This window comes from Hetaerina americana, unplaced genomic scaffold, assembly GCF_022747635.1.
Source record: "Hetaerina americana unplaced genomic scaffold, ioHetAmer1.1.p SCAF_31, whole genome shotgun sequence".
Classification (NCBI taxonomy): Eukaryota; Metazoa; Arthropoda; class Insecta; order Odonata; family Calopterygidae; genus Hetaerina; species Hetaerina americana.
The window spans coordinates 3,011,338-3,029,983 of record NW_027286886.1 but is presented as its reverse complement, the minus strand read 5'-3'; the positions used below and the strand labels follow the sequence as shown (position 1 = coordinate 3,029,983).

Genomic DNA, 18,646 nt, shown 5'->3' with positions numbered 1-18,646 from the left:
ACTGAAGTATTATACGCAGAAGGGTCACGTATGGAATCAGATTTGTCCATGTCAATTGTGAAATCATTACAGACTCTTTGTACATTTGTGCGAGCTGGGTAAAATGTTTGGTTGTAAAGGGTTTTCCACTTTTGGCATTACTTATAATTTGATACATCAGTCTGCTATAGTCTTTTCTAGAATGGGTTTATGAAAAATTCATTGATTATACGTTAAATTTTGTAGTTATTCACCGACAAAATATATTTAATGTCTATAGTAATCAGTATGAAGTGCCTTTGTTGTGTAGGTAAAGAGTGATTAGCAGCTGTGTATTTTATTAGAGTCAAGAAGTAGTGACATGGCCACCTGAAAACTTCTTTAAAAATCATAATATAATTTTTGCATCAATGCTTTCAAGTATGAGAGATTTTATTGCTTTATTTTGTGTTGCAACTTAATGAATTAAAACCCCGCTATAAAGATAATCATGGCATTTCATTAAAAAAATTTTGACTCTTGCTTGCTTTGCTATGTCTTCATTTGTTTACAATTTTCAAATATTCATATAAACCTTCACAAAATCTACCGAGTATTCTCATATATTCTTTCCCGTGGAGTACAACCGTGGATGTTGTGGAAGGGCTTTGAATTTTGATAACCCTTAGAGTTCTGATGGTGGGGGCAATTATATTAGCTCCTAGTAGGGTCACCTGTGTCCAATGGGTCAAAGGATAGGAGGCAGATGAAAGGTAGTTGGAGCAGCATCTGTTGCTCATTGAGGTGGCTGCAAAGGCATTTAGCCCTAGTTGAATGGAGTGGCCATTTTGAGTGACAGTGTTACGTTAAAAACACTATGGAGTATAAAGGAAGACAAAAGGAAACCTTTATATTATGATGATGGGCAAAAATATGGAACAAGTCTTGGCACTTATAGGTCTCGGGCCAATTGGCTGTATGTCATGCCTATTAGTAGGAGATGCAAGGCTTCCACGGTTGTGATCTCATAAAATCATTGCAAAATGGAACTGACTGCAGTAGCAGGGATTGCACGAAAGAATTACAATAGAGACTTGGAATGTTAGGAGGATGTCAAGGAGAGGAGAATTAGGAAATGTAAAGCAAGGGATTGAGAAAGGAAATGCAGACATATTAGGGCTGTTCAAAGTGAGATAAAAAATCGTGGGGATTACTGGAGTGTTACAAATAGAGTAATATACAGTAAATTGGTCAAGTGCCAGTAAGGGGTGGCAAAAGTTTTAAACAAAATGGTAGTAAGAGGCATAGTAGACACCCTGAAATGGGAAATCCTGAATGTGTGGAAAAGACCTCTGTCAAGAGATTTCCTCCTCCTAACCCCCAATTTACCATTGAAAGAAGACGCTTTATTTTTCCACATAGAATTTTTTTATTGCGACCTAGGTTTTGTTACAGCGTAACATCTTCAGGTCTGGAAGAGTTATACTGTAACGAAACCTAGGTCTTGTAAAAAAATTCTTTGTGGGAAAGCAAAGTACCTTCTTTCATCATGAAGGATTTCCACCATGTTATACCTAAAACTCTCATCCTAATTTATGCTTCTAACTTACGCAAACGCACATGATGAAGCCACATTCAAATGGTCCTCATTCATTGGCATTCTAATTACTTCAGAAATTAAGAAATATTCTGTTGAGCTTGGTGCGTAAATGCATCAGTAAAACTTTGTCATACCAGAGGAAAACAGTAATAAGTGGAGTAATAAACACTGACAGGTTAATAGAAATGAACAGAACTCCTCAGTAATACAATATGCAAAATATCTTGGTAATGCTTGTGAAAGTAGACTGGGATGGTGCATCCAAATAATTTAATTGGTGTGGTGATCTATGAACTGAATTCATTCATACATTCACATTATTGACTAGGAAAGGTTTCATATGGAATGTACTGGAGCCAATTTTACAGCAGGCAAAGCGTTAAAGGATTATTTAATTGACAAGAGCTGACGAGTCAATTGGTCCATAAATGGGTAAATAAGGTGAATTTTCATTACCCAGAATTTGCAATGGTGTTGTAACTGTGAGTTGTCCCAGTCAAACATACAGCCTTCATTGCATAATTTTACCACAGAAATGTAGCAAGAATTGGTGTTACTTCTAAATTCCCCTTGTATAGTAAATATGTGTATGTGTACATGCTAATCCAATTTTGTTATGTCATTGCTAAATACAGAGCTCTTCCATTTTAATTATGCTTGCGTACTCCCCATTAATCTCAAATAATGTTCATACTCTATTAGTATAAGTCCTGCTAAAAGATTGTTTAATTTTACTTTAATGATTAAAAACACTGTCCACACTAATTTGTGGAAAATAGGTTTTTTAATTCATCAAAGAAAAATTCTACCATGTCATAGTGCCAAAAATTCATTCTAATTTTTATTGTATGACCATAGGAATCCATGCTCGATGAGCAGATTTCTTGTCATTATTTTGCCTTGATCGATAGAAGAAGTTGATCGATAAAGTGTTTAAATGCTGAGGTTGATATCAGATATGGTTTTTGAATTAATTCATTTTATGATTTACTTTTTAGCTACTAGAAGAACTCTGCAACTTTGGACGAGACCCGAAGTATGTTTGCTGGAGGCCTCAGAACAAAGCCGAACTATCGTCAGTAGTTGCAAGGGGGAATGGTGGAAGTGGGAGCAGAGCGAATGAAGGTGGTGGTAGCAGGAGTGATGAAGAGGATGAGGAAGAGGAGGAAGCATCTGCCTCGGCGGCAACACCATCTGCTGCACATTCCTCTCGGGAAGGTGGTGGTGAAAATCATCCGAACGAGAAAATTCCGATTCAGTTGATTGATTACATTCTGAATGTGGTTTGTATTTGTGTTTCTTTGTGTTGATCCAGTTATTTCATTGAGGAAACCTCTGGTGAAAGTTATTTTTGAAAGTTGAATTTGACATAATATCTTATTTTGCAGATGAAATTTGTGGATGCCATATTAAGCAACAATTCAACTGATGATCACTGTCAAGAATTTGTGTCTCAGAAGGGTTTGACACCACTAATATCAATACTTGGACTTCCAAACCTTCCCACTGATCATCCAACTACAGCCCTTGCGTTGGCTGTGTCTGCACCTATAAAATCTATTCTGGTGAGTCTTGTGGCCTGTGAATTCAATATATCGACCTATATTTGAACTTGCCTTGATATATGGTTCTTCTATAGTAATGAATTTAAAAGATAACTGTTTTATTGCGTGCTCAAAAAAGAAACTAGAAGTTTAATTTTTTTGTTTGCTCATATGTTTTTAATTTAATTTGTGAAATGTGTTTTATGTATATTGAGTTTACTTCTTTTTCCACCATTACATATTTATCTCCTTTGATGGCTAATGTATGCTCTGCTAATGAATTTTATAAAAAGTGATGTTTCATCAAAGTTTAAGGATCACTTGGGTTATAAAATCTCGCTCTGAGGCAGTAGTTCAATACGTCTATGTTGACTTCATCTTCCTCCCGACATAACTATTGGGACACAATGTTATATCTGCTCTTGAAATTAGTCTGCCAGACTAAAGATGCATTGAATTGGTTAATATTCATATTCACAGAGTTGTCTACTCTGTTGGCTGCAGAATTGGGCCACTTTGAGGGATATTTGCTCCCTGGCATGTAAAAAAAACAAAAGGTGCTCTTGCAGATTTTGTCCTTATGCCTTTTAATGTGTATAGGATTATTGCAACTGCAATAAAAACTTTGTTTCCTGAATTAATTATGCATTATAGCATTTGTCAGAGCATGAGATTCACAAGTAAATTAAGTAAATTTGTTTTAGGTATTTAATTAAGAGAAATGGTGCCCTGGCTGAGTGATGGAGTGCCCCTGAACAAGCATATTCTGTCACTAGGGGCCCAAGTCTAAAAATTTTCCCTCCTGAGAATAGATTGTTTTCTTTTGGAGAATTATCAAAATGCAAGTCTAATTGAGCAATACAACTCTTTCTGTCAGCTGGAAGGTGGAAAGTCTGGAATCAAAGGAGCTTAATGATAATTTCTCGTGAGGAGTGCTTCGCGAACCAGTGAAATCTTTCTTTGCTACTTATGTTATGTCACCTGAATCCATATTGTCCAGATGAATATCATGTCAAGTATGAAAGAGTGTGTATGTTTCATATTTAATGTATTTTGATAAATAGATTTGTTGAGGATGTTACTGCAACAATCTGCTAGGGCGTTTGCATTAATAGGAAGATGATTTCTTAAAAAATATCATTGATATATTAGTATCAACATAGTTATTTTCACATGCAGATACTGGCAATTTCATGTACGAGGTCTGTTCAAAAAGTATCACAACTTGGGTGTTTTTTCGAAAATTATTTATTTATTCATGAATGTCTATTTTGTCCCCATCAAAGTAATCCCCATTAGATAATATACACTTGTACCAGCGTTTTTTCCAATCCTCAAAGCACTTCAAAAAATCATTTTTTGTGATCTTGTTCAGCTCCTCCTTTGGTGCAGTTTTTATCACATCTATCATAGCGTAGCGTCGTCCTTTCATGGGCCTCTTCAGTTTTGGGAACAAGAAAAAGTCAACCGGGGGCCAGGTCTGGGGAGTATGGTGGCTGTGGCATCATTGGTGTGTTTTGTTTTTGCCCAAAAATTAACACACAAGTAACAATGTGTGAGCAGGGGCGTTGTCATGTTGCAAAAGCCAATTTTTGTTCTTCCACAAATCCAGCCGTTTTTGGTGGATTGCTTTGCACAAATTGCACATAACTTGCAGGTAATATTCCTTATTTACCGTTCCACCCTGTGGCAAGAACTTATGATGAACCACGCACATGCAATCGAAGAAAACTGTAAGCAAAACTTTCATATTCGACCAAACTTGGCGAACTTTTTTCGGTCTTGGCTCTTTCTATAGCTTCCATTGGGATGATTGAGCTTTAGTTTCCACGTCATACCTTAAACCCATGATTCGTCACCAGTTATGACCCTCTGGAGCAAATTTGCGTTCTTGTGGACCTAGTCCTACACCTCATTAGCATTGTTAAATGTGTTGCTGTTTTTGGTCAAAATTGAGCAATTTTGATACGAATTTCACGGCGACCCGTGTCATGCCCAAATCATTGGTAAAAAACAAATGGCATGAGCCAATCGATATCTTTAGGTCCTCAGCAACTTCTCTAACGGTGATTCGATGATATTTTCTTCACTTCATCAATGTTTTCGTCTGTTGTGTACGTGCTCGGGCGTCCGGCACGCTCTTCGTCATTCACATCTTCTCAGCCCTCAGAGAACATTTTCTGCCAGTGATAAACATTGCTTCGGATCCAAGGTAGCTTCTCCATATGCCACAGTCAATATTCGGAATGTGTCCGTGCCCTAAATTTCGTTTTTCACACAAAAAACTTGATACCGATTCTTTAATCCATTATTTAAAAAAGGTAAAAAGCGAAGACAAGCCAAAATACATCCAAGCAAAACAGCTACCCTCCCCCCGTGCACCCCTCCCCCCCGTGTACCCCCACAATGCATCCCTCCCCCCCCGTGCAACCCTCCCCCATTACATCACCCCCCTCATACATCCCTATCCTCTCCCTTGCAGTGGTGGTGATGTATTTGGTCTCCAGAGGAGAGAGCCAGGTGGGTGAATTAGAGGAGTCCATCCATCCGTAATGGTGCAAATGACCATGTTGTAGGTTACCTGCACTATGGAGCATGTTAGATTGCTCAGAGCAGATGTCCCTTTGGGGATGGTTGATGAGGGAGGTGTGGTGGTTTTGAGTAAGAAGGATGTGAGGAAATGTTAAGAGTAATGGAGAGACTTGCAGGGAAACTTTGGTCAGTAGTTCCTTAGCATGGGAGTAAGGTCCTTTCAAATGAATTAAAGAAATATATCCTTAGGAAAGATGGAGAAATGTTAATGGTCTTTGAGTGAGATGATTTGTGATTTATTTTAATGCCAGAAAAGTGAATGACAATGTGAATACTCTCTGCAGTCTTCACACTGGATGTGTAATTGTGTGTGTGCATATGCTTGTGTGTGTGTGTAAATAATTATATGTATATATATATATACACACACACACACTAAAAAAATTTTAAACATTCTTCCAGAGCCTTACTCATGATCCTGAGGTGATCCGTGAAGGACTCCGGCAACTTAGTGACATTCTTAAAATCTTGGAACCTCTTCACCGAAGATGTGACCCTCCTCGCTCAGCTCTTCTTCAAGAGCTTGCGGAGGCACCTGATTTTGAGACAGCTTTTATGACTCCATCGGCTACTCCACTACTTCATGCCATTGCAGCTGTTCATGGATATATTGTAATGTTCATGCTACTCTGCCGCACAGGAGATGTAAGTGATTTTTCTAATTGATTATATTTACATAGAAGGATATTGTTCATTGTCCAGTGTAGGATGAGGGGCTGTTTTAATTGGCAAACATTGCAGAAGGTGCTTAAGGGAATCAGGTGGGTGCTCAGTGTGGGATATGCAAGAATCGTAGTTCTGAAGGGAGGGAAGGAGTTAGGGTAAGATGGAGCTGATTTCACATCTGAGACAAATGCAAGGTGGATCTGTGCAGATCAAAGGGAAGGTTAGGTGTTAGATAATGTTTTTCATGTCTTATAGCTTGGCGGATCATTGAATGGTGATGGAAGGGCATTGAGTTTATAGGTAAGGCATTGTTTCATGGGTTAATCAGAATGTGGAAGATGTAATTGATAGACTGAATGCCTGGTGAGTTCATTATTTTTGGAAGGTTTGGGTCTTTCTGGATTTGGGAAAATTTCTAAGGATTTTTTCTCATTAATACATTCACACACACTAAAGTACATGTTCATGAACATTTTTCTGTTTTCATGTATTACCATTATTGGTATTGTGTCATTCAAGATAAAAGGCCACTCACTGATCGATCACTGATTAACTTCTTTGCTTCTCCTAACAAAATTCAACTTTTACTTTTACAATCCAAGATCCTTGTTTCAGTAGTGCTGAGTCTATCTTCTCATAGTACCTATTTATGGCAGATTTGTTGCTATAAATAAAATTTTTTTCTGTTGGGAAATGGATTGGGAATTGAGTGTTGAGAGGTCTGAAACTATAGCAGTGCAGATGTAGCTTGTGATTTGCCAGTTTCTGTGTACTGATTTTTAGAATGCATGATATTAGAGTGAATAGCTGTGATGAGGAAAGCGATAGTGGGGTCATGAATAAAGGAGTTAAATTTGATGTAGAAAGATGAGTTTAGACTTAGAATGAATGCATTAAGAGAATCAATGCAATGAGCACCCCCCTTAGTAGAAAAATATCCCTTCATTGAGTCCATAAATATGGTTTGGGGGTTCATCCTGAAAAAAATGTTTTTTAGGTTACCCAGAAAGATGTTGGCATTAGGTAGGGCAATACAAGTGCTCAAAACAGCCTTTGGACTGAGGGTCTATGCGTAATGTGTATTGAGGATTAAGGCATTTTTTGTTGAGGCAAGATTTGAAATATTGAGTCGAAAGTGTGTGGAAGGTAGATGAGGCATTGGCCTTTAAGAAAGAGAGGGAGAGTGATGTAGGGCGTTCACATAAAAGTAACATTTTATTTTTAAAACTTAGGTGCAGTCTGTTTTTGGCTGTGAAATGATTTTTTTGAAAGTACATGGTGTTTGAAAGATACACGAGGGAGGTGATGATTGCTATCTCATGCTTCAATTTCATTTGCCATAGTGAAGAACTTGCAAATGAGAGATGGTGCTTTGACCAAGTTTTGACTTCAATAACCTGTTCATATTATCGCTGAACTTGAAAGATGCCCTTTTTGATCCTATATCCATATTAGATCACACATTAGTTTTCCCTCCTTTCTAAATTGAACTTTTGGTTAGAACATCCTTTTTAATGACACATCAGTGTAAATTACACTAGCACCAGCTCTGTCCTCTTATTTACTTGCCAAATACAAGATTCATTAACGGTATATTCTTGCACTAGGATTGTTTCTTTGACCTTAGTTTGTCTAAAATTTCATTAACTGGCTAAATGTTATAACCTTATATACTACATATTTCTTTTAGTAGGACAAATTTTTGTTGCTCTGAGAATGATTTTTTTTTCACTGCTGGAACCAAAACTGGTTAAATGCTGGGGTAGTAGATTCTCGATGCTAGATAGATAGACTTACATTTACTGATGCTTCCTGATTGATGAAAATGTTTACAAACATTGTGTACACATGCTTGATACTACTGGAAGACAACTTCTCTCTGCATTTTAGCTTGAAATGCGGAAGAAATGTGGATTTTCTTGTGCAGAACTTTAGTGGCTCTGTCCTGGTTATTTATTATATTATGAATAAAACGGAGGAGAAATGGGCTGCAAAACGGGCTATACTCTGGATGAAGTGATACATTGCCTATTTGAAACAAATTAAATTATGTTGGGTGCTAATCAAGAAATAGTTACTTCATCATGCAATGCAATATGATGATAATATTTAAAAAATATTTTTTTTTAATTCAACAGTTTATCAAATAAGTATTATTTTGGTGTTACCACTTTGAAACCATGTGGGGCGTTGAAGGTGCAAAATTTAAAAGTTTGTGTTAATGACAGCATGCATCTTACTGGGAGGAGCCACCCTGCCTTGTGAAATGGGGCAGTTACAAATTGGGTGAACTGAGTCATGGCACCAACACATTGTCAATTTGCTCTATCAGGGTTTACGGTAACTAATTTGGAAATATGTTTTTGTGAACTAGGTTGCTGTGTCCCTGTCTGGTCATTATTAAAAATATATCTTGGTTGATGCCAGGCAGATTTTACATAGCATCATTTTCTTCATTCTATTGTATTGAATTTGTAAGAAATTAAAATTAATGACTTTCCCAGGTTAATGTCATTTTGAAGAATTGATGCTGTTGGTTCATATGGCAAAATCCCTTGATGACTATTAAATATAATATTAATCTATTAATTACAATATCAATACTATATTAATGACTATTGCATTCTGAATTAATCAATTTTTGTATTTGAACTTGTGCTTTAAAATGATAGTTATGTATTTTGTGGCTGGTTAATATGTTTTCTCATTGCAGAATGAAATTCGCTGTTTGACTGTGCAATGTTGGGGTTCGGAATTAGGCATTAAGATTTTAAAAGGATTGTCAGATCTCTACATGTCAATTGTTTGGGAGAGTGCATTGTTATTCTCTTTACTTAGTGGAGATACCATCCCTCTCAGTTTTGAATTTTGTAAGGATCTGGACAAGGACAAGCCTTTTGAATTTAGGGTATGTATTTTTTTGAAATGTATAATGAATTTGATCACGTAAAATCCCTGCACTATGTAAAATCTCTGAGCTGCCTTTGATGAGTATTCTATAGGATAGGTATCTACTCGAAATGTATGTTGGAAGCAAGGTATAGTGAGAGCTCATGATCTTGTTAAGATTAATTTGTAACTGTTAAATACTGGTAGAAAAACTTCTTACTGCATGCCATGTTGTTGTATCACATATATAGAGTAAAGGTTTTATCTAAATTTATTTATTTAATCTGTTTGTTTTACAAAGGTTTATGTAGAAGATATATCTTTCAAAGAAGATTTGGGTAATTGTTATTATAAAATACAGCTTGTCATGCCTCGACAAAAAATATTCATTTATATAGTAAAAACGATTCCTAATTAAAAATGATTGTAATCTAAATTTAAGCATCTGGTCTGATAAAAACTTTGTCAAGATTGAATCCAAAAGATCATTCCATAGAAATCTAGGAAATGAAAATTACCTAAATAGGCTGATGATAACCTTCGCTAGGCTTCTCAGGGCATAGGAAATACTGGAAAAGTTACTGCTTAAATGCCTAATATGTTCATTCCGATTTAAAAATCCATTAATTATTGAACTCAGGAAGTTAGTACTACTAATTTTATTAAGACTATGGTCTTTGATATGAAGGTCCATTTAAGAGGCTACTTATTTTGTTTTAATTGTGTGTTGTATGTTTTTCAAAATTAATTTTAAGCTCATTATTTTTTAAGCAATCTTTTTAGGGTGCTAGGGAATTATTTACATAATACTTAGTTGTTTTTGTTATTAATTATTAAAGTTGTATCATCCTCCGTAGTAACTATTTTCTCTTGTAATAATTTTAGATCCTTAACATAAATTAAGAACACTATGGGACCTAATAAACTTTCTTTGGTACAGTATTAATTACTAATTGTGCAGTGGATAAGTAACTGGCTTGTGTATTTGTATGTTGATACCAATGGCACTTACAAAAAATGTCCACTTCCTGTTTTGGAGGCAGGAATTAAAACATGATTTACCTTTCCTCCTTATTCCACAATGTTCTAATTTTATTTGCAACAAAGGATGATTTTTCCTGGTATAGGTGGTACTCTAAATACCCGGCTTCCATTGTATATTGCCTATGTCATATTTTTCATAATATGCCCTCCTCCCAAAGTAAAACTTGTCCTTCAATATATCAAGTTTCTCATTTAAAAATACTTAAATATTTTATGAAAATGCTTCAGTGCAAAATTTTTTATTTTGTGTAAGTGAATAACATTTCGTTTCTTTCAGCCTTGACAAGTTTTCACTTTGCTTGTCTTGATAATAGTAGTAAGACTTTTTACTTGGAATAATTTTTGCTTTGTGAAAAAAACCTGCTTTGCATACCCCTGAAATATTTGTTTCATAGGTGTGTGCTACATGAAAAATTTATTTTCCTTCAAGGAAAGGTATAAGAAATTTGATTGCAGGTAAAATGTTTTGATTTTAGCTAATTGCTTTAAATGTAATTAAAATTATCTGTACCATTCAAAGGGTCCGGGAGATGGAACAGCTTGTACTTGTGGAGGATCATCAGAGCCAGGCCCTAGCAATGGATGTTGTATGCCTATGGATACTGATGCTGGTCTAAGTATGGAATTCGAAGCAGATACAAAAGCTGGTGGAAAGACAAGTACAGGAAAGAGTTATGCACTAACACAGAAGATCAAGTATATCAAGTCGCTTCTATCAGCTTCATCTCGTCTTAGTCGGGTGCTGTCCGAGCTTCTTGGCTTATTAGTCAAAGCTTGTTTTGGGCCGGTAAATAAACCAATTTTTATGAAATTCTTGATCTTGAATACCTGGTTACATTGTTATGGTGACTTTTAGTTTTGAGGAACAAGATAACCTTGGTAAGTAGCTACCTATTTGATAAAAACATCAGTTCTGTGTTAATGTTTTGTGAATTTTAAAAAGTTAATCTTATTCCTCAAGATGAATGTTCACAAAGTTGATGCAGATGACAACTTTTCAGTACTTGAGTTTAGTGGCTTGAAAATTAGTTCTGAAATGTTTTCATTGTGGTATGCGTAGCATTTTAGTGGCAGGGTTCATTGCACAGGAAATCTACAACATTGTCAAGTAATATTATTCTGTTAACTGTTTAACATTTTATGGTGTTATGCTACGATCTGCAACCATTTAACTCTATGGGAAATGTTGTATTTCCCTGCAAAATAAGGGGGACCTGTATTATCACTTGATATCTCCAAGATATCAGCAGGATCCTTATTTATGATATCATATCAATGAAAAGTTTTGTAAATGAAATTAAAGTCTTAGTTCAAGAGTCGTATTGCCTTGTGGATAATACATTTTTGTATGTACTAAAGTAAATCTCAGTTTCCAGTAGATACAGGTTGTATGTTGCAAAATTGAGCAAATCAAAGTAATTTCTGTCTGACATGACCAGTAGGATGGTGTATGATTCTTTTTGTGTTACGAGTGTGTTATGTTAACATGGATGTGAATTCTTAGAGGAGACTTCCTCTAATTCATTCCTGCTAGTGATTCAAGTGTGTGATAGCCTCCTTTAAACTTATGAAATTTTGCATAGAAATGCAATGCCTAAGGGGCCAAGAATTTGATAGGGCCTTAACTATGCTCATCTCCATAATGTCTTGAATCATCTCGGCTTCTTTTAAATACTTCTTCTTTAGCCTCTGATGAACCTGGTGTCTTCTTAACAAGATTATCTATTCGAGAAGCAACCTTACAACATTGTTGAGAACATCCAACCAGTGTGTAGATATTCTTGCACTCATTTTGATGCATCTTTCCTGAATCTTGTCCTTTTTCTTGGGGATAGTGTAAATCACTGAAGTACCCAGATTGTATGTATTAGGAATGTTTGAAAATTTCTCGGAATGGAATATCTCAAAATGACTTACCAAAGTGAAACTTTTTAGTGAAATTTTTTTCAGTGTAATCTCCCTGTACACTAATGCCCTTGGTTCAGTCTCTTAATCCCATCTGAAATATTAGATTCCTTCTGGCTTTCTTAAAACCAGTATATTCTGGCTTAAGTTCTTTGAAGAGAATCTCTGTCCACCAAGGAAAATGTTGAGCTTTGGGAAGAGATGGAAATCTGATGTAGCCAAATCAGGCAATTGAGGCCTGTGTGACAGCAATGCATGCAGGTATCTTAGTTCACATGTTTTTACCATGGCAACAACACGTGTGTGGACATCCATTGCCGTGATGGAAGATGACTTACCATGCCTTTCCTTTTATCATGTATCTTTTTCTGCATATGGTCAAGGAGGTTAGCGTAGTATTGTCCAGTAATTGTTTGACCAGTGGGAAGATCTATCCATCAGCAGAATCCCTTTCACATCCCAGAAAACTTGAGGCCATCAACTTTTGGCCAGTCGTATTGCTTTTGCTTTCTTTGGTGATGGTGAATCAATATGTTACCACTGCTTTGACTGGTTTTTCATCTCTGTGGTAGAGTATACCCAAATTTCATCAGTGGTTACAAACTGGTGCAGAAAAGTTTCGGGTTGTTCTTATAACTGGTCAAATATTGTTTGGAAATTTCTATTCTAATCTGCTTGTGATCCTGCATCATATGAGGGTGGTTCAATAAGTACCCGTGTTTGACGACGAAGGGCATTCCTGAGGGAAGTTTATGTTATCATCGTGTGATGCCATCTATCAAACGACGGGGAAACAAATTTCAGACTGATTTAAAGGTTAGTTTGGATTTGGCAGCCATTCAAGTAACATGTGTTTCGTGATTTTCGCTAAGATGGAAAAAGAGCAGTATCCTTCGGTAATTCGCTTTTAGTTTTTGGATGGGAAGAAATGCGAGGAGATAAAAACAAAGTTGGATGCTGTTTATGGGGACACTTCGCCATCTATGACCACAGTTAGATACTGGTTCAACGAATTTAAACATGGGCGAACATCTGTTTTCGATGAGGAGCGACCAGGACGCCCGGCAGACTTGGCTACCGAGGAAATCATTCAAAAAGTTCACGCCATGATTCTCGCTGATCGACGAACGAAAGTGCACGAAGTAGCAGAAGCTGTCAACTTCGAAGCATTGTTTGCAGCAATTTAAGTGAGATCTGAAGGTGTTTTTGCGTCATGTTATCACTGTTGATGAAACCTGGATTCACACACCAGAAACTAAGCAACAATCAAAACAATGGATTTCTCCCGGTGAATCTTCTCCTAAGAAGGCGAAGATGGTCCGATTGGCCGGAAAGGTCATGGTGACTGTTTTTTTTAATGCAAATGGCGTCATCCTCATGGATTTTTTAGAAAAAAGAAGAAGGATCACTGGGAAATACTACAGTGAGTTATTGGACCGCTTTGTCAAAAAATTGAGGGAGACACGGCCGCATTTGGTGACAAAGAAGGTGCTGTTTCACCATGATAACGCATCAGCACATTCATCCGGAGTTGTCACCGCCAAACTGCATGAACTACGTTATGAAATGCTGCCGCACCCCCCCTATTCACCCGATCTGGCTCCCTGTGACTTTTTCTTGTTCCCTAACATGAAGTAATGGTTTGCGGGAAAAAAATTTAGCTCAAACAAGGAAGTTGTCGCCAAGACAGAGGCGTATTTTGGAGAGTTCGACAAATCCTATTTATTGGAGGGGTTAAAAAAATGGCCAGAACGTTGGGAGAAGTGTATCTTTCTAAAAAGGGTCTATGACGAAAAATGAAAAATATGTTTATGAAAAAATGGTTTCTTCATTTCTAACACGGGTACTTATTGAACCACCCTCGTAATTCACAGCACCTATCCAGCAGATAATTTTCCCATATCCAATTCCACTGTTAAAATGTAATATGCCCATTCAGGTGACATCCCTACACCCTCAATTTCTTGCATTTCCAGTCGGTGATCCTCCATGACCACTTTTTGAATTTCTGCAATAATTTCTGGGGTACTGACACATTTTGGCTGACCACTAGGCGAATCATCATCTAAGCATCCTGGCCGAACTTATCAAGTTTGTTCACTTGGTAACAGTGGAATATGAAGGAACAGAGGCCCCCAGTGTGTTCTGAAAGTCTGCTTGAATTTCCTTATCTGTCATACCTTTCGTTACAAAGTGTATAATCACTCCTCGAATCTCAATTTTTTCCATCTACTCAAATCACTACCCGGAAAATAAACAGGCACCACCACAGATCTCCTCCCAGAGCACTGATACATTAGTGTTTATCCATAAAGGATTACCCATTAATATGTGAGGAACTCTTTGTGCAAGTGTGGACAGCTGGTGGTTATTCTTGGAACCATTCAAACATTCCCGCATATGTGCTAGATTTGCCATGCTCACACCTTGTTCTCAACAAGTTTACTTATCATTTCTAAGGTTATGTTTATTATCTAATAGCTATCTTTTTGTGGCTTTTTCTTCCGGGGACATTGTTGCTCAGGTTATTCAACTTAGCCCAAAAAAATTGCAAAGAATGTCTAAACACAATTTTGGAAAAATTTGTCATCACAAGTTAAACTAATATGCTAGAGGAATGAATGCTAAACACAGACTGATGTATCAGGTGCCAAATGCGGGGCTTCCCCCTCCTTCGTCATTCTTGGGTCTGATCCAAGAATATTTCATAAATTCTAACCTGAAAAAACAATGTGCATCTTATGGGCCGGGAAATATGATAAAAGCCCAGGGTTAGTTGGTATAAAATTTGCAATACTTAAAAAAGTCAAGGTTTTATGAGAATCCTGTTTGTGACTATTAATGAAATGTATTAGATTTACATTTATTTTCAAATTTTGGTTTGGTTAAGTTAGGAAGTTTGAGATTTACCCCCCCCCCTTTCTCTTTTCTGTCTTAGAATTGAAAGTGAAACTGTGACTAGCATATTTGACTGGTTTTGATGATGAACCTTTTAAAAAAAATTTTTGTAATTCTCATAACCAAGAAAATTATCATGTTTCTATGTCATTTTTTTCCTTGGCAGGCGTGATAATTAATTTTTATGTAAATCTCTTACAGTTCATTGCCGCCTCACCTTTAAGGCAACGTAGAGGCCAGCAATTGCCTTTTCTTTCGGTCTCTTCATCTCCACAGGCCAAAATAATAGCTGATACATTAACAGAGCTGCTTAAGAGAAGTATCTCTAGGAAAAATATACCTCCCTCAACTTTACCTAAGTTTAGGTTTGTTTTCTCAGTTTAAATTTTGTTAAGTAAATTGATGAGCTGAATTTGAAAGTTTTCCTGGCATTCATGTGTTTATTTATATTGACTTGGACAGTATTCCAGTTAAATTATTTGTACCAGTAATTTTTGGCCCATACTATTTTAAAAATTGCTTGTCTAGTTTTGAATAGACATTTAGAGCATCTACTCTCTTCTAGGTTTACCTACCTGCTGAGCACCTTGGCTTTTACTTCACCAATCCTCTTTGATGAAAAGAAGTACCCATACCATGCGATGCTCCATCGTTTTATTTCACTGGGTGGATTAACTGCCTACTTAGAGTGAGTTGTTGTGACATATAATTGGGTATATATGCATAGTAACTTAAGAAATGTCATGAGTTTTACATGAATCGTAACTTTAATTTGTCTTTTTTTTTACAGTATATACCGATGGGAACTATCAGCTGGTGGCAAATATTCGATTACAGACAGTCAGAAGAGGTCTGAGTTGCCAGACGGCACAGGGGAGTTCATTGATTCCTGGCTTTTACTTCTTGAACAACTAGTCAATCCAAGGTTGATCATCGAAACACCAAATATTGCTAAGCCTGAGGATTCAACCAACCCGTTGTCCTTTCCATTGAGATTTTTGATGCACATCCATAAGGTAATTAAGGAATTTATAATATTTCCAATCTTAAGTTTTTATGTCATTGTAAACTATCTTGGTGATGCTGCTGGTGTAAAACCAGTATTATGACTTCCTTTTGGAGTCTTTGTTAAGCCATAACTACCTCAAAGGCATAAAAAGTATATTATAACCAATCTGTTAGGGCCTTAGATACCCCTAACCACCCACTTTATTTAATTTTAGAATTAAACTTCTAATTAGAAATAAACTGAAATTTAGTCGAGCAATCACCCGACTCAGCTCGGCTCACTTTGTGTTTTGTTAGTTTAATACATTATAATTAAATTCAATCAATCTATAGCCTTCATGAAACTCGCACCCTTTCAGAGATGACTTTTTATTATACTGAAATAGTAGGTAATACTGTATTGTTGACACAGCAGATGAGTTGCCAAAAAGTCTGTCCATTGCTTAGAAACTCGGTTAGATATCATTGGATATGAAGTAACCTCAGGATAAGTGCATAATAATAATTTATATTGTTTTCATTGCTTGAATAATGTATCCAAATTTTAATGGAAAACTGTTTTGAGAATCCCAAGGATATGCCAATATATGAGGCTTCATTTATAATTGTATGCTCTTACATGACCACAGATTCGTTGAATGTCTGGAAGCTGTTAATCAGCATCGAATATCTTTAGAAACAGACAAATTTGTATGCGATATCATGATGAAATTGTGTGTAAATTATATTGTTAGAAAAGAAATATTGATTTGGTTTCATATGATGTGGGGCATTCCCATTACAAGGGGAATTTTTTTAACAGTGGAGGGGAAGAGAATCGGCGAGTGGTGGCAATAATATACCACTAAGAATTCATAGGGAGGAAGGAGTTGATAGAGGGTATGATAAGTTACATGACATAATCGTGGGTGTTCCTGGAAGTAAATGAGTGATGGGGGATTGGAATGTGATGGTAGGTGAAGGAAGAGATGGGGGACTTAAGTTTAGGAATAAGAATTAACTCAGGGAGAAAGCAACGGAGTTCCACAGAAAACAGATTAATTATAACAATTACATGGTTAAGAGACCACAAAAGGTGTAGGTACACATTGAAAAGCTTCAGGGATTGAGTAAAAGTGTGGTTGAGACATTTATTTGATAAACTGTTATTTTAATGAGACAGATTAATTAGTTTGAAATATTTGGGGCAATGGTGAAGTCATTGAGTAAATATTAAGGTCTAAGTGAGGCTTCAGATCTCGGCATACAAGTGAACACACACCACAGGTTTAATTGACGTGGCCTGTGTATGTAGTATTTCCCTTCCCTTGGAAAAGTCAAGTCTGGGTTTTTGATTTAGGAGTAATGTGATTGTTTTTATGAAATTAAGGTACTTTTCCACCAGTGTTTATCCAAAATTATGGCACTACTTCCCTGGAATGCTTTCTGGATGTTTCTCAGATGTCTGAGGGTAGATGCCTGCTGCTGGAGGCTGAAGTAACAGTTTGTTACTGGCACTGCTTCATTCATTGAAGTTGGTTTTGATTTGAGTGACTTAGTATTTGACAGCCAGAGATACGTTCCGAAGGCCAAACTTGTGATTGTCTGCTGGCAGCTTCTGATTATTTTTAAGGGAAGGGAAATTAAAACCTTTCTTGAAGATATTCACCTCCTCTTCTGTGAACATATGAATTAGATTGGCACTCTTGCTCCCTGAACAAAAGTAGACGTTGTTCGGGGTTGTAAAAGGTAATTGAGGGATATTGTGGTAGAATCGTTATCAGATTACTTAGTTTTTCTTTTGACTTTCATTTTTACCGGAAGAGGTTTCACTCAGTAGTTCTTTTACACCATCTGCAAAAGTTATCTATTCAGTAGAATGCAACTTCAAGTTAATATCTAGGTGCAGGCTGTATAAATAATGTGAGAAGGAATCCTTTTCATATCACCATTTCAGCTCTTACCTTACCCACCAAATTTTGGCCTTGTTTATTGCCCTCATGGCCTTGGTAGATGAAGTAGCTCAGATCTGGATGGTGCTGGGAACACTCCATTCTTGTAGCACTTGCTATTGAAGAGAAAATTCATCATTGCACTGCTGTAGTTGATGGAAAGTTTTAAGTGAAGTTTCACCTCTAATGCCTTACTAGCTTCACGATTATGTCCTATGGTTCCAGGATGTGCTTTGTGGGGGTGAAATCATCAACAAAGTAAAATTTGAAATTGTAGAGTATATCTACTGCACTTCTTTTGCTCTATTAGTTACCCGCCTCCTTTTATTATTTAACTCTTTATTCTTCATTCTACCAAGCTTGTGTGCTTATATTCTTCAGTTGCCGTATCCTTAAAAATTGAATGCTTCACTTCACAATTACTAAGTTGTGATCAGAGTCCTTATCCATTGCCCCGGAACTGCTAATTGATCACGCTTTTCCTAAATGTATATCAAACCATAATATAGTCAAGGTCATACCTTTCTGAAATACCCTAACATTTTCTTGTGTGCCTACTCCTTTTGTGGTGTCTAAACTATAAATCTCTGCCTTACTATCATATCTTTCTT

The 18,646-nt window shown here is 36.6% G+C and overlaps 1 protein-coding gene across 3 annotated transcripts in view; it reads left to right on the top strand.

Annotated features, from left to right (window-relative positions):
* Window positions 1–18,646, top strand: part of HUWE1 (HECT, UBA and WWE domain containing E3 ubiquitin protein ligase 1) — a 126,327-nt gene that overhangs the window by 16,300 nt on the left and 91,381 nt on the right. For all 3 annotated transcript variants that reach the window (XM_071588979.1, XM_071588978.1, XM_071588977.1), the window contains exons 12-19: window positions 2,557–2,841; window positions 2,947–3,123; window positions 6,097–6,339; window positions 9,074–9,268; window positions 10,814–11,080; window positions 15,298–15,461; window positions 15,662–15,784; window positions 15,887–16,112. In XM_071588979.1, coding sequence (XP_071445080.1) covers window positions 2,557–2,841; window positions 2,947–3,123; window positions 6,097–6,339; window positions 9,074–9,268; window positions 10,814–11,080; window positions 15,298–15,461; window positions 15,662–15,784; window positions 15,887–16,112 — 1,680 coding nt within the window. The remainder of the gene's footprint in view (window positions 1–2,556; window positions 2,842–2,946; window positions 3,124–6,096; window positions 6,340–9,073; window positions 9,269–10,813; window positions 11,081–15,297; window positions 15,462–15,661; window positions 15,785–15,886; window positions 16,113–18,646) is intronic.